Source organism: Bombina bombina, chromosome 2 (assembly GCF_027579735.1).
Source record: "Bombina bombina isolate aBomBom1 chromosome 2, aBomBom1.pri, whole genome shotgun sequence".
NCBI classification, from domain to species: Eukaryota; Metazoa; Chordata; class Amphibia; order Anura; family Bombinatoridae; genus Bombina; species Bombina bombina.
In genome coordinates, this window is record NC_069500.1 from 530,332,002 (window position 1) to 530,358,896 (window position 26,895).

The 26,895-nt window shown below is 40.6% G+C and overlaps 1 protein-coding gene across 1 annotated transcript in view; it reads left to right on the forward strand.

The window, feature by feature from the left end:
* RNF31 (ring finger protein 31) overlaps positions 1-26,895 on the forward strand; it is a 184,874-nt gene that overhangs the window by 94,932 nt on the left and 63,047 nt on the right. The window contains 6 exon segments of the mRNA XM_053702361.1: positions 3,371-3,622; positions 3,992-4,174; positions 4,271-4,477; positions 4,642-4,815; positions 6,096-6,194; positions 18,814-18,903. Of these exon segments, the coding sequence (XP_053558336.1) occupies positions 3,371-3,622; positions 3,992-4,174; positions 4,271-4,477; positions 4,642-4,815; positions 6,096-6,194; positions 18,814-18,903 (1,005 nt within the window).

Here is a 26,895-nt window from a genome sequence, read left to right on the forward strand (position 1 = left end):
CTTCATTCTGTGGGTGACATCTCTGACTCGGGGAAACCTGATTCAGAGATTTCTAATTTTAAATTTAAGCTTGAGAACCTCCGTGTATTGCTTGGGGAGGTATTAGCTGCTCTGAATGACTGTAACACAGTTGCAATTCCAGAGAAATTGTGTAGGCTGGATAGATACTATGCGGTGCCGGTGTGTACTGACGTTTTTCCTATACCTAAAAGGCTTACAGAAATTATTAGCAAGGAGTCGGATAGACCTGATGTGCCCTTTTCCCCACCTCCTATATTTAGAAAAATGTTTCCAATAGACGCTGCTACACGGGACATATGGCAGACGGTCCCTAAGGTGGAGGGAGCAGTTTCTACTTTAGCAAAGCGTACCACTATCCCGGTTGAGGACAGTTGTGCTTTTTCAGATCCAATGGATAAAAAAATTAGAGGGTTACCTTAAGAAAATGTTTATTCAACAAGGTTTTATTTTGCAGCCCCTTGCATGCATTGCGCCTGTCACTGCTGCGGCGGCGGCATTCTGGTTTGAGGCCCTGGAAGAGGCCATCCATACAGCTCCATTGGAGGAAATTATTGACAAGCTTAGAACGCTTAAGCTAGCTAACTCATTTGTTTCTGATGCCATTCTTCATTTGACTAAACTAACGGCTAAGAATTCCGGATTCGCCATCCAGGCGCGTAGGGCACTATGGCTTAAATCCTGGTCAGCTGACGAGACTTCAAAGTCTAAGTTACTCAACATTCCTTTCAAGGGGCAGACCTTATTCGGGCCTGGCTTGAAGGAAATTATTGCTGACATTACTGGAGGCAAGGGTCATATCCTTCCTCAGGACAGGGCCAAATCAAAGGCCAAACAGTCTAATTTTCGTGCCTTTCGAAATTTCAAGGCAGGAGCAGCATCAACTTCCTCCGCTTCAAAACAAGAGGGAACTGTTGCTCATTCCAGACAGGCCTGGAAACCTAACCAGTCCTGGAACAAGGGCAAGCAGGCCAGAAAACCTGCTGCTGCCCCCAAGACAGCATGAAGGAACAGCCCCCTATACGGAAACGGATCTAGTGGGGGGCAGACTTTCTCTCTTCGCCCAGACGTGGGCAAGAGATGTTCAGGATCCCTGGGCGTTGGAGATCATATCTCAGGGATATCTTCTGGACTTCAAAGCTTCTCCTCCACAAGGGAGATTTCATCTTTCAAGGTTATCATCAAACCAGATAAAGAAAGAGGCATTCCTACGCTGTGTGCAAGACCTCCTAGTAATGGGAGTGATCCATCCAGTTCCGCGGACAGAACAGGGACAGGGGTTTTATTCAAATCTGTTTGTGGTTCCCAAGAAAGAGGGAACCTTCAGACCAATCTTGGATCTAAAGATCTTAAACAAATTCCTCAGAGTTCCATCATTCAAAATGGAAACTATTCGGACCATCCTACCCATGATCCAAGAGGGTCAGTACATGACCACAGTGGACTTTTCTAAGTCGTCAGGCTTTTCATCCGGGGGAGTGGGAACTCCATCCGGAGGTGTTTGCTCAACTGATCCATCGTTGGGGCAAACCAGAACTGGATCTCATGGCGTCTCGCCAGAACGCCAAGCTTCCTTGTTACGGATCCAGGTCCAGGGACCCGGGAGCGACGCTGATAGATGCTCTAGCAGCTCCTTGGTTCTTCAACCTGGCTTATGTGTTTCCACCGTTTCCTCGACTGATTGCCAAAATCAAGCAGGAGAGAGCATCAGTGATTCTGATAGCGCCTGCGTGGCCACGCAGGACCTGGTATGCAGACCTAGTGGACATGTCATCCTTTCCACCATGGACTCTGCCTCTGAGGCTGAACCTTCTAATACAAGGTCCTTTCAATCATCCAAATCTAATTTCTCTGAGACTGACTGCATGGAGATGAAACGCTTGATCCTATCAAGGCGTTGCTTCTCCGAGTCAGTAATTGATACCTTAATACAGGCACGAAAGCCTGTCACCAGGAAAATCTACCATAAGATATGGCGTAAATATCTTTATTGGTGTGAATCCAAGAATTATTTATGGAGTAAGGTTAGGATTCCTAGGATATTGTCCTTTCTCCAAGAGGGTTTGGACAAAGGCTTATCAGCTAGTTCTTTAAAAGGACAGATTTCTGCTCTGTCTATTCTTTTGCACAAGCGTCTGGCAGAGGTTCCAGACGTCCAGGCATTTTGTCAGGCTTTGGTTAGAATTAAGCCTGTGTTTAAAACTGTTGCTCCCCGTGGAGCTTAAACTTGGTTCTTAAAGTTCTTCAAGGAGTTCCGTTTGAACCCCTTCATTCCATTGATATTAAAATTTTATCTTGGAAAGTTCTGTTTTTAATGGCTATTTCCTCGGCTCGAAGAGTCTCTGAGCTATCTGCCTTACAATGTGATTCTCCTTATCTGATTTTTCATGCAGATAAGGTAGTTCTGCGTACCAAACCTGGGTTTTTACCTAAGGTGGTTTCTAACAAGAATATCAATCAAGAGATTGTTGTTCCATCATTGTGTCCTAATCCTTCTTCAAAGAAGGAACGTCTCTTACATAATCTGGACGTAGTCCGTGCCTTGAAGTTTTACTTACAAGCTACTAAAGATTTTCGCCAAACATCTTCCCTGTTTGTCGTTTACTCTGGACAGAGGAGAGGTCAAAAAGCTTCAGCAACCTCTCTTTCCTTTTGGCTTCGGAGCATAATTTGCTTAGCCTATGAGACTGCTGGACAGCAGCCCCCTGAAAGGATTACAGCTCATTCTACTAGAGCTGTGGCTTCCACCTGGGCCTTTAAAAATGAGGCCTCTGTTGAACAGATTTGCAAGGCTGCAACTTGGTCTTCGCTTCACACCTTTTCAAAATTTTACAAATTTGATACTTTTGCTTCTTCGGAGAAAGGTTCTTCAGGCAGTGGTTCCTTCCGTTTAATCCTGCCTTGTCCCTCCCATCATCCGTGTACTTTAGCTTTGGTATTGGTATCCCATAAGTAATGGATGATCCGTGGACTGGATACACTTAACAAGAGAAAACATAATTTATGCTTACCTGATAAATTTATTTCTCTTGTAGTGTATCCAGTCCACGGCCCGCCCTGTCCTTTTAAGGCAGGTCTAAATTTTAATTAAACTACAGTCACCACTGCACCCTATGGTTTCTCCTTTCTCGTCTTGTTTCGGTCGAATGACTGGATATGGCAGTGAGGGGAGGAGCTATATAGCAGCTCTGCTGTGGGTGATCCTCTTGCAACTTCCTGTTGGGAAGGAGAATAACCCATAAATAATGGATGATCCGTGGACTGGATACACTACAAGAGAAATAAATTTATCAGGTAAGCATAAATTATGTTTTTTCCAATGCTTAGTCATCTTTTATTTTGTTGCTTTCAGGAAGGGGAGAGTTCCGGTATAACCCCAGAAGAGGTTTACAGTGCAGTAAGATACTCCGGTACAGAGAAGCCTCTGCAGTGGTTACAGACAGAATTGCCTTATGTGTTGGAGCGTGTGATGGATGCGGCATCACAAAGGGGTGTCTTGGAGCTTGGGGCTCTAACATCTGAAGAAGCTCGCAGTGCTTGGGTCTCAAGTGGTGGGGACATGGAGGATGCCATTACTGTGTGTTTATCGGAGCGAAGAATCAAGGTATGGTTGTACCTTACCCCATGGCATTCCTTATCTTTATTGCCCCTCTCTAACTTTCATAGCTTTTCTCTTACCATCTGTGAATGAGTTAATTTTACACACCTCTTTGAATGCTGTTGATGGAATCTTTGCTGTTTTTTTAGGCTTTCGCATTGGTTTTTCACTTTGCTCATTTGTAGATAAAGTATTCTGTAGATCCCAAATTAAAATGTGGTATGTCTACACATTACATTTGAACATATTTATCACTTTAACTCCTCCTGAAAAGGGTTGTCAATGGCCACTTTGGGGTTATGAGTTTTATTAGGAGTACACATCTCACCAGGTTTTGTCCATCACTCTTGTATTCTTTTTTTTTTTATTTTATAGGTGGAGACTTTGTGCAATCTTGGATTCAATGATAAAGATAAGGTGGTGTCTGCTCTTTATGAAAGTTCTGGGGATGTTGGGAGAGCACTCACTATATTACAGAGACCAATACTGGAGCCGTTTCTAACTCGTATGTGGGAGGAGACACAACCGCCCTTAAATTTGGATTCAGGAGATAGATCGGTGTGTGTTTTGACATGATTGCAATAGCATTTGTGTTCAACAAAAAAACATATAATTTAATTTGCTGTGTATGTAATCAACTGTTTGCCATTTTAGGCTATTTTACGACGGTTACTTGCAGAACATGCTTTGCATAGTTGGGGTCGTGCAGAGCTGGCTCTGTCGTTGTTGCAGGAAGCGGAAGGACGTTTTGTCCTGCAGGATGTTCTGGAAGCTGTCAGAGAGTCTCATGATCGTGACTTTATCAAAAGGATGTTAATACAGGAGTGTGCTGTATGTGGATGGGAGCTACCACGCAACAAGGTAATGCTATATCCTCTTCTATGTTGCCTTTAATATGGAGATATGCAATAGCTGGTTTTGGTACACACACCGTTCTCATTCTTTTATATGCTCCCTTTATGTTGATGCAGCACGTGTTATCTTACTTAGAACTCTAGAGTGGCTGTCTCTCTTCTATACTTTAGATGCGCTCTCTTACCTCTTGTGAGTGCTGTATCTGCCCTGACTGTTTCCGGACACATTTCACGGTGGCTCTGAAAGAGAAGCACATACGGGATATGGTGTGTCCAGCATGTGAGGAGCCTGAGATTAGTGATGAAGGTGAACTTCTGCACTACTTCTCTACACTGGATATCCTGGTGAGTCTGGTAACAGTTTCTTATTTTGAACTGACATATTTGTTTATCATGTACAGGTTTTTGATACATCTAGTTGATTATATGTTTATATGACATATATTTGTATCTTGTTGGCATTACCAGATAATAATCTCTTTCATTTATTGGGGTATGTTTCAAAGGGACTTGCTATTTTTCTTGTGGATGGCTGTGTAAATGCATTAACTCACTATGGCGAGTACAGCACCTGTACCTTTTTTGTCTAATAGTTGGTGGATGGTCTGTTTGTCCTCAGCATAAAGTAGATAAAAACTTAGCAAGATGCATACAGAAATACTCCTTTTATATGTATTTCACTCAGACATAGGCTCCATGGCCATTCCTCCAGAGCTGATCATGAAGGAAACGGATTCACTTTGTATATGTGCATGAAGACTACTCAGCGTGTGTTCATCTTCTGAGATTTGCTCCTGGGATATGGAAATAGAGCCAATGTTGGAGTAAAATACTAATACATTTAGATTTTTTTTATGTATGAGTTGTATATCACTTTAACAAGAAAAACTGAGCAGTGCAGTTATTTTCCTAAATCCTATATCCTAAAATTTTCCTAAATCCTATAATTCTAAAAGGGAACCATGTTTCTGAAAAGGAAGGGAATGCTAGGTTTTCTCCATATGGTAAAAAACCCTGATGAGCATAAACTTGAATTAGAGACTGCACAAAGATTACTTAAAAAAACACAAAAACAAGAATTAGGATCAAGACTAGCACTGTATTAACCATAATAACCTGATGTGATATTTTTGTTCCCCCCTAGCAATGTTAACAATACCAAAGATGTTTTTGTTTATCAAAAAAAAGAAAAATGTCAAATAACAAGCTTGCACTTAATGGACTTATAAACCCTTCTCTTTTACAAGAGACTCATGATCGACCTTCTTTGAACCATTCAAGGACTATAGTAGTATAGCAAGACAGGGTTATTGCACTCTTCAGATAGAATATCGCATTTGAATGTATTTTATTTTGTATGCCTTTGTGGTACTGTACACTTACAATAAAGCTTGTTAAAAAAACAAACAAGAAAACCACAAAAACAACCTTTTATTGCCTGTTTAAATAATAAGTGCTTTAGTGGAAGTGTGTAGGATACATGCAATGATCACACACCTTACAACAGTTAAGACAGCAATAGAATCCAAATGTGACAGTTTGCATTCTGTAAATAAGGGGTTTATCATACTCTGTGTTTCAGCTTGTTACTGTATAGTCATGCAGTGTTTTTTTGTGTATTCTAGTTACGTGACACTCTAGACGTGGATGCATATAATTTGTTCCATAAGAAGCTAACAGAGAGAACACTCATGAAGGATCCAAAGTTCTTGTGGTGCACTCATGTGAGTATGTATGGCTGGATAGGCCCAGAGAATTAGCACCTTGATTTATCTTTTCTTTCTTTCCATAATTGGAGAAGTTTTAACTATGTATACAAGTGCGTGATATATCAGTAGTGACATAAGAGAAAAATATATATTAATAGATCACTATTTTCATTATGCAGAGGAAAGTTTAAGATCTTTGGTACATCTTTGTAAGCTCTTGTTTCACTATTTTATTGTATTCTTTTATACCATGTTTACATGTCGTAAACAAAAGCCATAACTAGTATAGTAATGAGATGATTATAAATACTTTTAAACAGAACAGGTAGAGCAAATAAAGAAACTGGAACTGCATAAACAAACTATTGTTTTTAGTTCCCAGACAAACAATTTGTTTTCTCAAGGCATTTATAAAAATACGACTAAATAACGCAAAACGGACACATTTTTTTAAACAGTATTTCTCCTGTTAAGTGTGGTCAGTCCACGGGTCATCATTACTTCTGGGATATTATCTCCTCCCCTACAGGAAGTGCAAGAGGATTCACCCAGCAGAGCTGCTATATAGCTCCTCCCCTCTACGTCACCTCCAGTCATTCTCTTGCACCCAACGAATAGATAGGATGTGTGAGAGGACTGTGGTGATTTAATTAGTTTATTACCTTCAATCAAAAGTTTGTTATTTTATAATAGCACCGGAGTGTGTTATTCATTCTCTGGTAGAATTTGAAGAAGAATCTACCTGAGTTTTTTCTATGATTTTAGCCGGAGTAGTTAAGATCATATTGCTGTTTCTCGGCCATCTGAGGAGAGGTAAACTTCAGATCAGGGGACAGCGGGCAGATGAATCTGCAAAGAGGTATGTAGCAGTTTGTTATTTTCTGACATGGAATTGATGAGAAAATCCTGCCATACCGTTATAATGTAAACTCAGCCTTAAATGCAGTAGAGGTAGCTGGTATCAGGCTGTCATGTATGTATATTTTACACTTCAGTATTCTGGGGAATGGACTTCACTGGTTTTATACTGTATGCATAGATTTTACCTAATTTGCAGGGACTTGCAATAGGTTTTAAATAACAATTGATTTGAGGTTAAACGTTTTTTTGCTGGCATGTAAAAACGTTTATTTCTCTGAGGTACTGGGTGAAAAAATGTTGTGGGCATTATTTTTTCCACTTGGCAATAGTTTTGTTTAATTTAAAGCAGTTCACTGATCTCTCTCACTGTTATGTGTGAGGGGGAGGGGCCATTTTTGGCGCTTTTACTACGCATCAAAAAATTCAGTCAGAGGTTCATTTTCTTCCTGCATGATCCGGTTCATCTCTTCAGAACTCAGGGATCTTCAAATCCTTTTTTGAGGGAGGTAATCATCACAGCAGAGCTGTGAAGAGTGTAGCTGACTGTGATAAAAAACGTTTATTTGTGTATTTTTTCTGCTGACAGGGTTAGTTATCCTTTGCTAATGGGAACAATCCTTTGCTAAAATTGTATATTTCTTACAAAGATTTGATGCTATAACTGTCATAATTTTTTCTGTGCTTCTGATAGGCACAGTTCGTTTTCATATAATTGTAAATTAATTGAAAAAGCATTTCCAAGTTGCTAGTGTGTTAAACATGTCTGATTCAGAGGAAGATACATGTGTTATATGTACTAATGCCAAAGTGGAGCCCAATAGAAATTTATGTACTAACTGTATTGATGCTACTTTAAATAAAAGTCAATCTGTACAAATTGAACATATTTCACCAGACAACGAGGGGAGAGTTATGCCGACTAACTCGCCTCACGTGTCAGTACCTGCATCTCCCGCTCGGGAGGTGCGTGATATTGTAGCGCCGAGTACATCTGGGCGGCCATTTCAAATCACATTACAGGATATGGCTACTGTCATGACTGAAGTTTTGGCTAAATTACCAGAACTTAGAGGCAAGCGTGATCACTCTGGGGTGAGAACAGAGTGCGCTGATAATATTAGGGCCATGTCAGACACTGCGTCACAGGCGGCAGAACATGAGGACGGAGAACTTCATTCTGTGGGTGACGGTTCTGATCCAAACAGATTGGATTCAGATATTTCAAATTTTAAATTTAAGCTGGAAAACCTCCGTGTATTACTAGGGGAGGTGTTAGCGGCTCTGAATGATTGTAACACAGTTGCAATACCAGAGAAAATGTGTAGGTTGGATAAATATTTTGCGGTACCGGCGAGTACTGATGTTTTTCCTATACCTAAGAGACTTACTGAAATTGTTACTAAGGAGTGGGATAGGCCCGGTGTGCCGTTCTCACCTCCTCCGATATTTAGAAAAATGTTTCCAATAGACGCCACCACACGGGACTTATGGCAAACGGTCCCTAAGGTGGAGGGAGCAGTTTCTACTTTGGCTAAGCGTACCACTATCCCGGTGGAGGATAGCTGTGCCTTTTCAGATCCAATGGATAAAAAATTAGAGGGTTACCTTAAGAAAATGTTTGTTCAACAAGGTTTTATATTGCAACCTCTTGCATGTATTGCGCCTGTCACGGCTGCAGCAGCATTTTGGTTTGAGTCTCTGGAAGAGACACTTGAATCATCTACACTAGATGAGATTACACTCAAACTTAGAACCCTTAAGTTAGCTAACTCATTTATTTCAGATGCCATAGTACACTTAACTAAACTTACGGCTAAGAATTCCGGATTTGCCATTCAGGCACGCAGAGCGCTGTGGCTAAAATCCTGGTCAGCTGATGTTACTTCTAAATCTAAATTGCTTAATATACCTTTCAAAGGGCAGACCTTATTCGGGCCCGGGTTGAAGGAGATTATCGCTGACATTACAGGAGGTAAAGGCCATGCCCTGCCTCAGGACAAAGCCAAACCTAGGGCTAGACAGTCTAATTTTCGTTCCTTTCGTAATTTTAAAACAGCAACAGCACCAACTTCCTCTGCACCAAAACAGGAAGGAACTGTTGCTCGCTACAGTCAAGGCTGGAAACCTAACCAGTCCTGGAACAAGGGCAAGCAGGCCAGGAAACCTGCTGCTGCCCCTAAGACAGCATGAATCGAGGGCCCCCGATCCGGGACCGGATCTAGTAGGGGGCAGACTTTCTCTCTTCGCCCAGGCTTGGGCAAGAGATGTTCAGGATCCCTGGGCGTTAGAGATCATATCTCAGGGATACCTTCTGGACTTCAAATCCTCTCCCCCAAGAGGGAGATTTCATCTGTCAAGGTTGTCAACAAACCAAATAAAGAAAGAAGCGTTCCGACGCTGCGTACAAGATCTTTTATTAATGGGAGTGATCCATCCAGTTCCGCGGTCGGAACAAGGACAAGGGTTTTACTCAAATCTGTTTGTAGTTCCCAAAAAAGAGGGAACTTTCAGGCCAATCTTGGATTTAAAGATCCTAAACAAGTTCCTAAGAGTTCCATCGTTCAAGATGGAAACTATTCGAACAATTTTGCCCATGATCCAAGAGGGTCAGTACATGACCACAGTGGATTTAAAGGATGCTTACCTTCACATACCGATTCACAGAAATCATTACCGGTATCTAAGGTTTGCCTTTCTAGACAGGCATTACCAGTTTGTAGCTCTTCCATTCGGATTGGCTACGGCTCCAAGAATCTTCACAAAGGTTCTGGGTACTCTTCTGGCGGTACTAAGACCGCGAGGAATTTCGGTAGCTCCGTACCTAGACGACATTCTGATACAAGCTTCAAGCTTTCAAACTGCCAAGTCTCATACAGAGTTAGTACTGGCATTTCTAAGGTCGCATGGATGGAAGGTGAACGAAAAGAAGAGTTCTCTCTTTCCACTCACAAGAGTTCCCTTCTTGGGGACTCTGATAGATTCTGTAGAAATGAAGATTTACCTGACAGAAGACAGGTTAACAAAGCTTCAAAATGCATGCCGTGTCCTTCATTCCATTCAACACCCGTCAGTAGCTCAATGCATGGAGGTGATCGGCTTAATGGTAGCGGCAATGGACATGGTACCTTTTGCACGCCTACATCTCAGACCGCTGCAATTGTGCATGCTAAGTCAGTGGAATGGGGATTACTCAGATTTGTCCCCCACTCTGAATCTGAATCAAGAGACCAGAAATTCTCTTCTATGGTGGCTTTATCGGCCACATCTGTCCAGGGGGATGCCATTCAGCAGGCCAGACTGGACAATTGTAACAACAGACGCCAGCCTACTAGGTTGGGGCGCTGTCTGGAATTCTCTGAAGGCTCAGGGACTATGGAATCAGGAGGAGAGTCTCCTTCCAATAAACATTCTGGAACTGAGAGCAGTTCTCAATGCCCTTCTGGCTTGGCCCCAGTTAACAACTCGGGGGTTCATCAGGTTTCAGTCGGACAACATCACGACTGTAGCTTACATCAACCATCAGGGAGGGACAAGAAGCTCCCTAGCAATGATGGAAGTATCAAAGATAATTCGCTGGGCAGAGTCTCACTCTTGCCACCTGTCTGCAATCCACATCCCGGGAGTGGAGAACTGGGAGGCGGATTTCTTAAGTCGTCAGACTTTTCATCCGGGGGAGTGGGAACTTCATCCGGAGGTCTTTGCCCAGATACTTCGACGTTGGGGCAAACCAGAGATAGATCTCATGGCGTCTCGTCAGAACGCCAAGCTTCCTCGCTACGGGTCCAGATCCAGGGATCCGGGAGCGGTTCTGATAGATGCTTTGACAGCACCTTGGACCTTCGGGATGGCTTATGTGTTTCCACCCTTCCCGATGCTTCCTCGATTGATTGCCAGAATCAAACAAGAGAGAGCATCAGTGATTCTAATAGCACCTGCATGGCCACGCAGGACTTGGTATGCAGATCTAGTGGACATGTCATCCTGTCCGCCTTGGTCTCTACCTCTGAAACAGGACCTTCTGATCCAGGGTCCATTCAAACATCAAAATCTAACTTCTCTGAAGCTGACTGCTTGGAAATTGAACGCTTGATTTTATCAAAACGTGGTTTTTCTGAGCCAGTTATTGATACCTTAATACAGGCTAGGAAGCCTGTTACCAGAAGGATTTACCATAAAATATGGCGTAAATACTTATATTGGTGCGAATCCAAGAGTTACTCATGGAGTAAGGTTAGGATTCCAAGGATATTGGCTTTTCTACAAGAGGGTTTAGAAAAGGGGTTATCCGCTAGTTCTTTAAAGGGACAGATTTCAGCTCTGTCCATTCTTTTACACAAACGTCTGTCAGAAGTTCCGGACGTTCAAGCTTTTTGTCAGGCTTTAGCTAGGATCAAGCCTGTGTTTAAAACTGTTGCTCCGCCATGGAGTTTGAACTTAGTTCTTAATGTTTTACAGGGTGTTCCATTTGAACCCCTTCATTCTATTGATATCAAGTTGTTATCTTGGAAAGTTCTGTTTTTAATGGCTATTTCCTCGGCTCGAAGAGTTTCTGAGTTATCTGCCTTACATTGTGATTCTCCTTATCTGATTTTTCATTCAGACAAGGTAGTTCTGCGTACTAAACCTGGGTTCCTACCTAAGGTGGTCACTAACAGGAATATCAATCAAGAGATTGTTGTTCCATCTTTGTGTCCTAATCCTTCCTCGAAGAAGGAACGTCTGCTACACAATCTAGATGTAGTCCGTGCCCTGAAATTTTATCTACAGGCAACTAAGGATTTTCGTCAAACGTCTTCCCTGTTTGTCGTTTATTCTGGTCAGAGGAGAGGTCAAAAAGCTTCGGCTACCTCTCTCTCTTTTTGGCTTCGTAGCATAATACGATTAGCCTATGAGACTGCTGGACAGCAGCCTCCTGAAAGAATTACAGCTCATTCTACTAGAGCTGTGGCTTCCACTTGGGCCTTTAAGAATGAGGCTTCTGTTGAACAGATTTGCAAGGCTGCAACTTGGTCTTCTCTTCATACTTTTTACAAATTTGACACTTTTGCTTCTTCGGAGGCTGTTTTTGGGAGAAAGGTTCTTCAGGCAGTGGTTCCCTCCGTATAAAGAGCCTGCCTGTCCCTCCCGTCATCCGTGTACTTTTGCTTTGGTATTGGTATCCCAGAAGTAATGATGACCCGTGGACTGACCACACTTAACAGGAGAAAACAAAATTTATGCTTACCTGATAAATTCATTTCTCCTGTAGTGTGGTCAGTCCACGGCCCGCCCTGTTTTTTATGGCAGGCTTAAAAATTTTTTGGATTATACTCCAGTCACCACCACACCCTTGGGCTTCTCCTTTCTCGTTGGTCCTTTGGTCGAATGACTGGAGGTGACGTAGAGGGGAGGAGCTATATAGCAGCTCTGCTGGGTGAATCCTCTTGCACTTCCTGTAGGGGAGGAGATAATATCCCAGAAGTAATGATGACCCGTGGACTGACCACACTACAGGAGAAATGAATTTATCAGGTAAGCATAAATTTTGTTTTCTTCATTCTTTTAAATAAAGGTCTCTTTATCAGCTTTGGATACTAAAATTCCTGGACATTGATCAGAAAGTCCTTACACGCAAGCTATCTCCTTGCCATTACTTTCCACAGCCTATTAGCAAGTTTGTTGCAGAGTTCAGAAAACACGTATGTGATGCAGTTATTAGATTATGGACTGCTAAAACATCATCTATGGTAGGAATCACAGGTTTATTATAATGCAGCTTTAACATTAATAGTCACTAGGAGAGCTGCATGAATGAGAAAAGTTACCATAGAATGTTTGAATGTTCTGCGACTGAGCCAGAGAAGAATAAAAAATAGTTGGCAGCTGCATTGCAGTACAGGGATCCTGGGGGCTTTCTCGGCTGCAGCTTGTCCTACAGAGTATTTCTACCTAAAAAAATACAGACCCTCTTTTTCCTGATAAAAAGCTGCTCTACTTATCCTCCCACCATACACATTTAAAGGGACATGATACCCAAATGTTTAAGCACATGGAATATCTTCCTTTTTTTACATAGAGATGTCCAGATGATATTTTCTTTTCAGTTTTTTTTACAGTTATGCTGCATCACTTTCATTTACCATATGAGTATTATATCCCTTTAATGTTTTGGTTCTGTTTCTAACATAAAGGTTGAAAGTCATGTCTAACCCTTCTAAAGTCTTGGCGGGGGGACATGACCCATTAAGTGTAATTGGTTTCCCTTTAATTCATCAGTGTGTCTTGAAAATGATCAAACCAGTGAGACTTTTATTTTTAATTAAGAGTAGGTATAGGGGAAGATGTGTGAAAAAATTAACAGTACAACAAAAAGATCACATCAATGGACACACTTTTTTCCCCCAACAGTACCTGGCTTACCATACCTTGAAATGGACAATTTAAAGGGATACTGAACCCACATTTTTGATTCAGATAGAGCATGCAATCTTAAGCAACTTTCTAATTTTCTCCAATTTTTCTTTGTTCTTTTGGTATCTTTATTTGAAAAATCATTAATGTAAGCTTACAAGCCGGCCCATTTTTGATACAGCACCCTGGATAGCGCTTGCTAATTTGTGGATACATTTAGCCACCAATCGGCAAGCTGTACCCAGGTGCTAAACCAAAGATGGACTCGTAAGCTTATACATTCCTGCTTTTTCAACTATAAACACCAAGAGAACGAAGAAAAATTGATAACAGGAGTAAATTAGAAAGTTGCTTAAAATTGCATGCTCTGTCTGAATCATGAAAGAAAAATTGTGTTCAGTTTCACTTTAAATCAAAAAGACATGCTCTAATTTATGTGCATTTAAATTTTGCATTAGTGATCCTAGATTACTATTTTTTACAGGATTTACAGTCCCGTTCCAGATCTGCAAGCCTTGGGGCCCTTGAGCAGGACACAACTGGTGGACCAATCAGGAATGGCAGATGCACAACCCCACCAATCACCAGCTGCATCCTGCTCAGGAACTGCATGGCTTGCAACTCCTGGTTGAGTTTTTATCTACTTTACCTGTGTGTTTAACCCTTTGTAGGGGTTAAATGCATAGTTATCCAAGTTCACTAATGCAAAAATTACATACCCTAATGAAATGGAGTGTGTCATTTTTGCACCAAAATGTCCCTTTAATAAATCTTGTCTCTGTATTTGTGACTTTAGAAGCTGTAGTGTTCTCACTGTTAAATGTCTATTAATGGACTATAAAAAAGGATATTGTATACTAGGCACTGCAATATATTGTACAAATAGAACTTATATATGTATTGCTGAATGCATATACTACATATAAATATATCTCCCTACAACATCACATACAATAGCCAAGCCGTAAATATTAATAATCCAATATTCAAATAATCAGAAAAGCTCCACTTAAGGATATTAGAGTAAGTTCTTACAGTTCCCAAACAGGTCCAATAATTTCAGTCCAGGAGAGTACAGGGAGATAGTAAATCTTTGTGGCTGCTCCTTTAAAAGAGTCCCATCACAAACTCTGCATGGAAAACTAAAAAACAGAAGAAAAAACAAGAGCGCACAACCGCATCTAAGTGCAGATTAAAATGACAGCTTTAGTAGTATATTGCCCTTTAAAAGAATCACACTCACACTTTAAAACAATATAAAAGCAGTGTTATATTGACTGCAAACCAACTCCGGCGTCTTTACCCAAACACAGGTTGCTAAAAGATGGCGTATCTCCAAATGGCTGGAGGGGGTGTTTGGCCAATTAGATGTTCCTATGCTCTCAAGCCTCCTTTCCAATGGCTGAGCGACGGAGGTGTGTGCTGACACTCAAAGTTAGTGTTTAATGCAGCGCGTAATGAGTTATTTTCAATGCTGGGAGAATGTCTCACAGTAATGTCAGTTTATTAAACAAATAAAAGCCACACTAGTGCAGTCATATAACAGATAAGACCGGCTATAATGATGCGCCTGTCTGAATGGTCCTCAGCCCACTCAGTGCTTGCGTTATCGTGTACAAACACTACCGTAGCCTCACAGGGACCTAATAAAGCTTGACGTACGTTTCGTTCCGGACTGGAACTTTTTCAAGAGTGATTCTAAGCACCTCCTTCCTGCCTTTTAAAGGCTGGAGGGCAGCTGCCTTCCCTATTAACCCTTAAGGCTAATGACAGGCTGTGTATAATTAGTATTTTAGTGCTTAGAATCACTATTGAAAAAGTTCCAGTCCGGAACAAGACGTACGTCGAGTGAGCTTTATTAGGTCCCTGTGAGGTGTTAAATCTCGCCTACTTGACCTTCTGGAAGGGAGCTGATCACCACTGTGCAGTGAGCTGGAGCACTGAGAGTCTCCAGAACGCACCTATCAGCACAACAGAGTGCTGCTGCATATTGTGAGTACCCTGTATGCACATTACACTGCACTGTTTATTTGCAAGCTTATATGCACATGAAGCACATTCTGCTTTGTTCGTCTAGGATTTTTATTCTCAAAAACATATCAAGTTATGTTATGAGAGAGTAGAATAGGGTAATCTACATCTTTTCACCAAGTTTTCAGCATTTGGTGGCCAGAAATAGTACTTTCATGTTTTAGTTAATGTTATTGCTATATTTGTGTATATTGTTGTGTTTATTTAGACATAGACCAGTTTGCCCTTTATTTTTTAGGTTTATTATGGCGCATGTTGTATACTAAAGCTTTTATCTCAATTGCACATATTCTCCTGCAACATTCATCCTTATCTAGTGAATGTAATATGTTTTTTGTCTCCTATATAGGCATTATGTTTCTCATTGACATACACCTTAACCTATTATATAGATACTAGGCAATAAGCCTGCCCAGAGGGCAGTCTGTGTTTAAAAAAAATACAAACCCCCAAGCTAATTTTACTAAAAATAAAAAATGTAAAATTACATAAAAAAAATAACTAAGCTACCCAAAATAAAAAATTTAAACCTAAGCTAAATACCCCTATAAAAATAAAAAAATCCCCCCAAAATAAAAACACCCCCTAATCTAATACTAAACTACCAAGGGCCTTTTGTAGGGCATTGCCCTAAGTTAAACAGCACTTATACTTTACAAAATTACCAATTACCCCCTAGCAGTAAACCCCCCCCCCACCCAACCAACCCCCCCAAAATAAAGAAACCTAACACTAAAAAAACCTAAACTACCCATTGCCCCTAAAGGGGCATTTGTGTGGGCATTGCCCTTAAAAGGGCATTCAGCTCTTTTATTGCCCTTAAAAGGGCAATCAGCTGTTTACAGCCCATTAAATCCCTAATCCTAAAAAAAAAAAAAAAACCCTAAAACTAAGCCCCAAATAGGTACTCACGGTTCCTGAAGTCCGGCGGAGAAGGTCTTCTTCCAGACGGCTCCATCATCTTCTATCTTCATCCTGTGCGAAGGCGGCGCGGTGTGGAGCGGTCTTCCTCGATGCGTGGATCCGGAGCGTCGGTTCTCTGCGGCAGTCCTCAGAGGCTGCGATCCTTAGCGGCATGGAGGCTCCTTTTTCACCCAATCTCCGGCGTACACTAAAAATTAAATGGAAGGTACGGCAATCAATTTGGGGTACCTTGCATTCCTATTGGCTAAAATTTTGAAATCAGCCAATAGGATTAGAGCTACTGAAATCCTATTGGCTGTTCAAATCAGCCAATAAGATTTCAGTAGCTCTCATCCTATTAGATGATTTCAAAATAAATATGGGGTACCTTGCATTCAATCTTCAGTGTGCGAAGGACGATCGCATGAAGAGGAGCCTCCACACCACTGATGAAGACTACGGCGGAGGACCCGTGCATCGGAAAAGTCAGCTTCGCTCCGGATAAACATAGAAGATGATGGAGCCGCCTGGAAGAAGACCTTCTCCACCGGACTTCAGGAACGGTGAGTACCTATTTGGGGTTTAGTCTTATGATTTTTTTTTTTTAAGATTAGGGATTTTATTGGGCTGTTATTTTGGTGGGGGGGCTTTTTTATTTTCATAGGGATTTTGTTTTTTGTTTATTTTTGTTTATTTTGTTTATTTTTTTCTGTATTGTTAGACTTTTTTTATTTTTTGCAATGTTAGGTTAATTTTTTGTAATTTAATGTTAGGATTTTTTATTTTAAGTGTAATTTAGTGTAGTAATTGGGATTAATTTAGGGGGTGTTAGGTTAGGGGGCTTAGTAATTAAGTTAGTTATTTGCGTTGTGGGGGTTGGCGGTTTAGGAGTTAATAGGTTAATTAGGTTTATTGTGATGTGGGGAGTTAGTGGTTTAGGGGTTAATAGGTTAATTAGGTTTATTGCGATGTGGGGGTTTGTCGGTTTAGGGGTTAAAAGTATAATTTGGCGTTGTAGGGTTTGGCGGTTTAGGGGTTTAATATTGTAATTTATTTAGTTGGCATTGTGGGGTTTGGCGGTGTAAGGGTTAGGTAGTTTCTGTTGTAGGAGTTTAGCGATTTAAGGGTTAGTTTTTGTTTGTTAATACTTAGTACGGGTGGTTATGTTTGTTTATTTTTTTAATACTTCATGCGGGCGGTTAGTTTTTTTTAATACTTCGTGTGGGCGTTTTTTCGTTTGTTTTATTTCTTGTTGGCGGTTACGTGTTTTTTAGTTCTTTCATGCGGGTGGTTGCATGTTTTTTTTTTTGTTTTGTTTTTAAAGGCTTCGTTTGCCTACGCTGCATCCAGGTGGATTCCGAAAATGGCAGGGTGGTGAAAGAATCCATCGCTGGTGAATTCTTTCACCACCCTGCCATTTTCGGAATCCACCGGGATGCAGCAATTCTTTTGACTCTGCGCGCAGCCAACATTCTTTTGGCTGCCTCGCGCAGCCAATATTCCTTTGAGGATGCGTGCACAACTGGCGATGGCGACGGACGCGTTACAAATGCGATTATAGTATCGATTATCTAAAGCTCTGCTTGAGAATTTTTGAACCTTCTCATTGGTATTGAAAAGAGGATGTTTCTATTGGGTGATCTATTCTAAGCTCTTCTCATTCCTTACCTTGACACGCGGAGGATTTATTACCCGCTTTTCCCCTAACCGGCATAGGAAAGTGAGGTCTGAGTAGAGATTGGATTGTGAGTTTGATAACTCCATATATCTACAATTTATAACTCCTACATAACCAAAGATTGCCCATATAGATTTGCTGACAATTATTTCTCAAGTGAACTAGAAGACTCCTAATTCATTGTAATATATTTTCTCTCGCCGTTCCTTATGCATTTATCAATGATATATAGGGCATATTTACATAAAAAATTCTCCCTAAAAGTTTTCATTCTAAGTTCACTACTACAGCAGTTCAGGGGTAATTTGATACTCTCTCTTGCTCATCAGGTGCATGACTTTGTTAAGATTTAAGTTACTTATACACCCTTCTGTTTTAACATCTATTTTAACATCTAAATGCCAGCATTTAATTATTCAGTTGCTATATTCTTCCAATATATTTTATATAATATATACAAGGCTTTAATTATTCAGTTGCTATATTCTTCCAATATATTTGTCAAAATCTATCATTTCTCTGGCCCTTGAGTGGCGATACATTTTGCAAGCCTACCTATATCACACTTTGTTTTTACAAATAGGTCCAAATGTGACTTTCTACTAGCATAGTAGAGTTTTCTAATTTGAAAAGGAGGTTTCAGTTCCAATTGCCTATCAGTCATTGGTTATAGTTGTACTCTGAAAATGTTATTGTCTTGTTCTTGCTAATTGTTTATTTGATGTTCAATTAAAAAAAAAAAATTGTTAATATGTTTTCTTGTGTTTCTAGTGCTCCTTTGGATTTATTTATGAAAGAGACCAACTGGATGTGAAATGTCCCCAGTGTGAGTGCAGCTTCTGCAGAAATTGCAAACGTCCAGTGAGTTTGTGTACTAAGCAGTTTAAGCAAACCTTATAGGGGAGGATTGGTATAACTATGCTCATTGTGGGTGGATGGTATATATACATACTGCAGAGGGAGGTTGTTTAGTGAGGGGGAGCAATGCAAAAGAATAGGAAAGCTTACATGAAGCTAAAAGAGACTTTGCAGTGTAATAAATCTGGTGTAAATTAGGAGGAGCAAGTGTTAAATAGTGTGATTAGGTGCAGCATAAAACAATGAGGTTGATAGGGAACAACCTGACTACAGGCCCAGGAGCAAATCGGGGCCTGATGCCTGTTTGAGTGTTCACGCTAGAGACTTTATGTTGCATTCTCATTGCTTTGTACTGCTACTATATACATCAGCACAATATTCACAACACAAAGGAAAGCAACTGCCAGGAAAATTAGTACATTTAAAAGAGAATCTGATCACAGAATAATTTCTTTACAAAAATAAAAAATGAGAATGAGGCTCCAACCAAAGTTTCCAAGTGGCTAATTTGTTGTCATATATTTAGATTTTTATCAGTAACAAGTTGGTGAAATTTGTTTTCCCTCTTGTTATAGAAGTACCTACATAGGGCCAGATTACAAATGGAGCACTATATAGCGCTCCCACTCGCTCGCTAACTGCGCTAGAAATAAACTGTATTACAAGTTGAAAGTAAAAAGCTATCACTCTTGCGCTAACCCGATGCGTACAACTTGCTTCTAGCGCAATTAGAATATCGCTAACATATTCCCCTAAGAAATCAATGGAGCAAGAAAAGAAAATACCCATACTTGCACAAACACAAATTGCCATAATCCCCCCACTCAACCCCTAAATATTTATATATATATATATATATATATATATATATATATATATATATATATATAAAGGTGTTTGTAGACGCATGCGCTCTAACAAGTGTCCAACAATCTGATGACTATGTTGTTAGTGTGGCCGCTCGCATTGGAGGAGCGCATGCGCGCGGTGTGTATTTCTTTCATGTAATTGGCAAGAGTCCATGAGCTAGTGACATATGGGATATACAATCCTACCAGGAGGGGCAAAGTCTCCCAAACCTCAAAATGCCTATAAATACACCCCTCACCACACCCACAATTCAGTTTTACAAACTTTGCCTCCTATGGAGGTGATGAAGTAAGTTTGTGCTAAGATTTCTACGTTGACATGCGCTTCTCAGCATTTTGAAGCCTGATTCCTCTCAGAGTACAGCGAATGTCAGAGGGACGTGGAGAGTATCACCTATTGAATACATTGATTTTCCTAACGGGGGTCTTTTTCATAGGTTCTCTGTTATCGGTCGTAGAGATTCATCTCCTACCTCCCTTTTCAGATCGACGATATACTCTCATATACCATTACCTCTACTGATAACTGTTTCAGTACTGGTTTGGCTATCTGCTATATGTGGATGGGTGTCTTTTGGTAAGTATGTTTTTATTTCTTAAGACACCTCAGCTATGGTTTGGCACTTTATGCATTTATATAAAGTTCTAAATATATGTATTGTACTTATATTTGCCAGGAGTCAGGTTCATGTATTTCCTTTTGCAGATTGTCAGTTTCATATTTGGGGAAAATTAATATTACCCAGGGTTTAGTCTTTTTTTTCAATTGACTACTTTGTTTCAAATTGCGGGCTGACTTAGGCTCGCGGGTGCGCTAAATGCTACACTTTGTTGCTTCATTCTTGGCGCGCAAAATTTTTAATGCGAAAGGCACGTCCATTGACGCAAGTTCATCATTTCCGGCATCGTAATTGACACAGGGGTTCACACAGGGTTACGTCGTTGGCAATGCGAGTGTGTCATTTCCGGACATGGTTGGCGCCAAAATATTTTTCAGTTACGTGCGTCATACTTGGGGCCAAAACTTTTTTCATTATTGCCCCATTGCTTTTGCCTCTTGCCTTTTTCTATGTCAGAGGGCTATGCTATTTTCATTTTTTTCCCATTCCTGAAACTGTCATATAAGGAAATTGATAATTTTGCTTTATATGTTGTTTTTTCTTTTACATTTTGCAAGATGTCTCAATCTGATCCTGCCTCAGAAGTATCTGTTGGAACTTTAAGGAAAACAATATACAGAGGTGCAAGATGGAAAAAACACACACAATATTCTGTACAAATGAACTAAGAACTGATACTCTCCTTTGGGTCAGACCGCAGCCTTCTTGCAGTCTCTCCCCTGTGACTGTGTATAGATAGTAGTAGTAGATGGCGCTGGTCTATTGAGTGATTTTCTCTAGTAAGTAAAGAGAAAAAAGGCTTGATGCATATATTGAAGCCAATTAATATGGGTGCAGTATACTCACTCCATAAGATGAATCTTTACAGCTGAAAGGGAACGTAGCGTCAGATGGCAAGAGTCCACAGGTTCCTGGAGTCAAATACTGAATTTTCAGGTTTATCCAAAAGTGGACTATAAATGAATAGAGACCCAAATGACAAAAGTATCCAGTGTGTAATTGAAAAAAATGTAGTAACTTACTCCATAAATAAGGAGATTCCAGCTCAGCACAGCAAAACAAGATCTTGACAATCTTTCAACAAAGGATAAAAGGTTTTATTTGCTTTTATCCTTTGTTGAAAGATTGTCAAGATCTTGTTTTGCTGTGCTGAGCTGGAATCTCCTTATTTATGGAGTAAGTTACTACATTTTTTTCAATTACACACTGGATACTTTTGTCATTTGGGTCTCTATTCATTTATAGTCCACTTTTGGATAAACCTGAAAATTCAGTATTTGACTCCAGGAACCTGTGGACTCTTGCCATCTGACGCTACGTTCCCTTTCAGCTGTAAAGATTCATCTTATGGAGTGAGTATACTGCACCCATATTAATTGGCTTCAATATATGCATCAAGCCTTTTTTCTCTTTACTTACTAGAGAAAATCACTCAATAGACCAGCGCCATCTACTACTACTATCTATCTGTTGGAACTTTGCTGCCTGACATCGATTCTACCAAAGCTAAGTGCATTTGTTGTAAAATTTTGGAGGTTATATCTCCTAATGTCATTTGTATTAGTTGTCATGATAAACTTTTACATGCAGACAGTGTGTTCATCAGTAATAGTACATTGCCGGTTGCAGTTCCTTCAACTTCTAATGTACATGTTATACCTATGAATTTTAAAGAATTTGTTACTGATTCTATTCAGAAGGCTTTGTCTGCATTTCCACCTTCTAATAAGCGTAAGAGGTCTTTTTTAAAACTTCTCATAAAGTTGATTAAATTTCAAATGACCGACAACATAATGAATTATCCACCTCTGATGAGGATCTATCTGATTCAGAAGATCCTTCCTCAGAGACTGACACTGACAAATCTACTTATTTATTTAAAATGGAGTAAATGCGTTCTTTGTTAAAAGAAGTGTTAATTACTTTGGATATTGAGGAAGCTAGTCCAGTAAACGTTTAAATTCTGTTTTTAAACCTCCTGTGGTTACTCCAGAGGTTTTTCCTATTCCTGATGCTATTTCTGATATCATTTCTAAGGAATGGAATAAGCCGGGTAATCCTTTTAATCCTTCTGCAAGGTTTAAAAAATTGTATCCTTTACCAGCAATTTCAGTAGAGTTTTGGGAAAAGATCCCGAAAGTTGATGGGGCTATTTCTACTCTTGCTAAACGAACCACTATTCCTATGGAAGATTGTACTTCCTTCAAAGATCCTTTAGATAGGAAGCTTGAATCTTATCTAAGGAAAGCCTATTTATATTCAGGTCATCTTCTTAGGCCTGCAATTACTTTGGCTGATGTTCAACTTTTTGGTTGGAGAATTTAGCACAACAAGAATTGGATTCTGACTTATATAGCATTGGTCGTTTACTGCAACATGCTAATCATTTTATTTGTGATGCTATTTTTGATATTATCAAAATTGATGTTAGATCCATGTCTATTTTAGCTAGAAGAGCTTTGTGGCTTAAATCTTGGAATGCTGATATGACATCTAAATCTAGATTACTATCTCTTTCTTTCCAAGGTAATAATTTATTTGGTTCTCAGTTGGATTCTGTTATTTCAACTGTTACTGGGGGGAAGGGAGTTTTTTTTGCCTCAGGATAAAAAAACCTAAGGGTAAATCTAAGGCTTCTAATCGTTTTCGTTCCTTTCGTCAAAATAAAGAACAAAAACCGAATCCTTCCCCCAAGGAATCTATTTCCAATTGGAAACCTTCCTCAAATTGGAATAAATCCAAGCCTTTTAAGAAACCAAAGTCATCCCCTAAGTCCGCATGAAGGTGCGGCCCTCATTCCAGCTCAGCTGGTCGGGGGCAGATTAAGGTTTTTAAGGATGTTTGGGCAAATTCTGTCCAAAATCAATGGATTCAGAGCATTGTCTCTCAGGGGTACCGAATAGGATTCAGAGTAAGACCTCCTGTGAGAAGATTTTTTCTCTCACGCATCCCAGTGATCTGAAAATTTTGAATCGTTATGTAAGAGTACCAACTTTCAAGATGGTGATTATAAGGACTATTCTGTCTTTTGTTCAGCAAGGACATTATATGTCTACAATATACTTGCAGGATGCATACCTTCATATTCCGATTCATCCAGAACATTATCAGTTCCTGAGATTCTCTTTTCTAGACAAACATTACCAATTTGTTGCTCTTCCATTTGGAAGAGAAACGGCTCCAAGAATCTTTTCAAAGGTTCTAGGTGCCCTACTCTCTGTAATCAGAGAACAGGGTATTGCAGTATTTCCTTATTTGGACGATATCTTGGTACTAGCTCAGTCTTTACGTTCTGCAGAATCTCACACGAATCAACTAGTGTTGTTTCTTCGAAAACATGGTTGGAGGATCAATTTACCAAAAAGTTTTTTGATTCCTCAGACAAGGGTCACCTTTTTAGGTTTCCAGATAGATTCAGTGTCCATGACTCTGTCTCTAACAGACAAGAGACGTTTGAAATTGGTTGCAGCATGTCAGCACCTTCAGTCTGTCATTCCCTTCAGTGGCTATGTGCATGGAAGTTTTAGGCCTCATGACTGCAGCATCGGACGCGATTCCTTTTGCTCGTTTTCACATGAGACCTCTCCAGCTTTGCATGCTGAATCAATGGTGCCGGGATTATACAAAGATATCACGATTAATATCCTTAAAGTTCAAGGGGTCTCTTTTGTTCGGCCAACCTAGACTGTGATCACAACAGATGCGAGTCTTTCAGGTTGGGGAGCTGTATGGGGATCTCTAACAGCACAAGGGGTTTGGAAATCACAAGAGGCGAGATTACCAATCAATATTTCTCCAACATAGGTGTGTCCGGTCCACGGCGTCATCCTTACTTGTGGATATTCTCTTCCCCAACAGGAAATGGCAAAGAGCCCAGCAAAGCTGGTCACATGATCCCTCCTAGGCTCCGCCTACCCCAGTCATTCTCTTTGCCGTTGTACAGGCAACATCTCCACGGAGATGGCTTAGAGTTTTTTAGTGTTTAACTGTAGTTTTTATTATTCAATCAAGAGTTTGTTATTTTAAAATAGTGCTGGTATGTACTATTTACTCAGAAACAGAAAAGAGATGAAGATTTCTGTTTGTATGAGGAAAATGATTTTAGCAACCGTCACTAAAATCCATGGCTGTTCCACACAGGACTGTTGAGAGCAATTAACTTCAGTTGGGGGAACAGTGAGCAGTCTCTTGCTGCTTGAGGTATGACACATTCTAACAAGACGATGTAATGCTGGAAGCTGTCATTTTCCCTATGGGATCCGGTAAGCCATGTTTATTAAGATCGTAAATAAGGGCTTCACAAGGGCTTATTAAGACTGTAGACTTTTTCTGGGCTAAATCGATTCATTATTAACACATATTTAGCCTTGAGGAATCATTTAATCTGGGTATTTTGATATAATAATATCGGCAGGCACTGTTTTAGACACCTTATTCTTTAGGGGCTTTCCCAAATCATAGGCAGAGCCTCATTTTCGCGCCGGTGTTGCGCACTTGTTTTTGAGAGGCATGACATGCAGTCGCATGTGAGAGGAGCTCTGATACTTAGAAAAGACTTTCTGAAGGCGTCATTTGGTATCGTATTCCCCTTTGGGCTTGGTTGGGTCTCAGCAAAGCAGATACCAGGGACTGTAAAGGGGTTAAAGTTAAAAACGGCTCCGGTTCCGTTATTTTAAGGGTTAAAGCTTCCAAATTTGATGTGCAATACTTTTAAGGCTTTAAGACACTGTGGTGAAAATTTGGTGAATTTTGAACAATTCCTTCATATTTTTTCGCAATTGCAGTAATAAAGTGTGCTCAGTTTAAAATTTAAAGTGACAGTAACGGTTTTATTTTAAAACGTTTTTTGTACTTTGTTATCAAGTTTATGCCTGTTTAACATGTCTGAACTACCAGATAGACTGTGTTCTGAATGTGGGGAAGCCAGAATTCCTATTCATTTAAATAAATGTGATTTATGTGACAATGACAATGATGCCCAAGATGATTCCTCAAGTGAGGGGAGTAAGCATGGTACTGCATCATTCCCTCCTTCGTCTACACGAGTCTTGCCCACTCAGGAGGCCCCTAGTACATCTAGCGCGCCAATACTCCTTACTATGCAACAATTAACGGCTGTAATGGATAATTCTGTCAAAAACATTTTAGCCAAAATGAACACTTATCAGCGTAAGCGCGACTGCTCTGTTTTAGATACTGAAGAGCATGACGACGCTGATAATAATGGTTCTGAAGGGCCCCTAAACCAGTCTGATGGGGCCAGGGAGGTTTTGTCTGAGGGAGAAATTACTGATTCAGGGAACATTTCTCAACAAGCTGAACCTGATGTGATTACGTTTAAATTTAAGTTGGAACATCTCCGCATTCTGCTTAAGGAGGTATTATCCACTCTGGATGATTGTGACAAGTTGGTCATCCCAGAGAAACTATGTAAAATGGACAAGTTCCTAGAGGTCCCGGGGCTCCCAGAAGCTTTTCCTATACCCAAGCGGGTGGCGGACATTGTTAATAAAGAATGGGAAAGGCCCGGTATTCCTTTCGTCCCTCCCCCCATATTTAAAAAATTGTTTCCTATGGTCGACCCCAGAAAGGACTTATGGCAGACAGTCCCCAAGGTCGAGGGAGCGGTTTCCGCTTTAAACAAACGCACCACTATACCCATAGAGGATAGTTGTGCTTTCAAAGATCCTATGGATAAAAAATTAGAAGGTTTACTTAAAAAGATGTTTGTTCAGCAGGGTTACCTTCTACAACCAATTTCATGCATTGTCCCTGTCGCTACAGCCGCGTGTTTCTGGTTCGATGAGCTGATAAAGGCGGTCGATAGTGATTCTCCTCCTTATGAGGAGATTATGGACAGAATCAATGCTCTCAAATTGGCTAATTCTTTCACCCTAGACGCCACTTTGCAATTGGCTAGGTTAGCGGCTAAGAATTCTGGGTTTGCTATTGTGGCGCGCAGAGCGCTTTGGTTGAAATCTTGGTCAGCTGATGCGTCTTCCAAGAACAAGCTACTTAACATTCCTTTCAAGGGGAAAACGCTGTTTGGCCCTGACTTGAAAGAGATTATCTCTGATATCACTGGGGGTAAGGGCCACGCCCTTCCTCAGGATCGGCCTTTCAAGGCAAAAAATAAACCTAATTTTCGTCCCTTTCGTAGAAACGGACCAGCCCAAAGTGCTACGTCCTCTAAGCAAGAGGGTAATACTTCTCAAGCCAAGCCAGCTTGGAGACCAATGCAAGGCTGGAACAAGGGAAAGCAGGCCAAGAAACCTGCCACTGCTACCAAGACAGCATGAAATGTTGGCCCCCGATCCGGGACCGGATCTGGTGGGGGGCAGACTCTCTCTCTTCGCTCAGGCTTGGGCAAGAGATGTTCTGGATCCTTGGGCGCTAGAAATAGTCTCCCAAGGTTATCTTCTGGAATTCAAGGGGCTTCCCCCAAGGGGGAGGTTCCACAGGTCTCAGTTATCTTCAGACCACATAAAAAGACAGGCATTCTTACA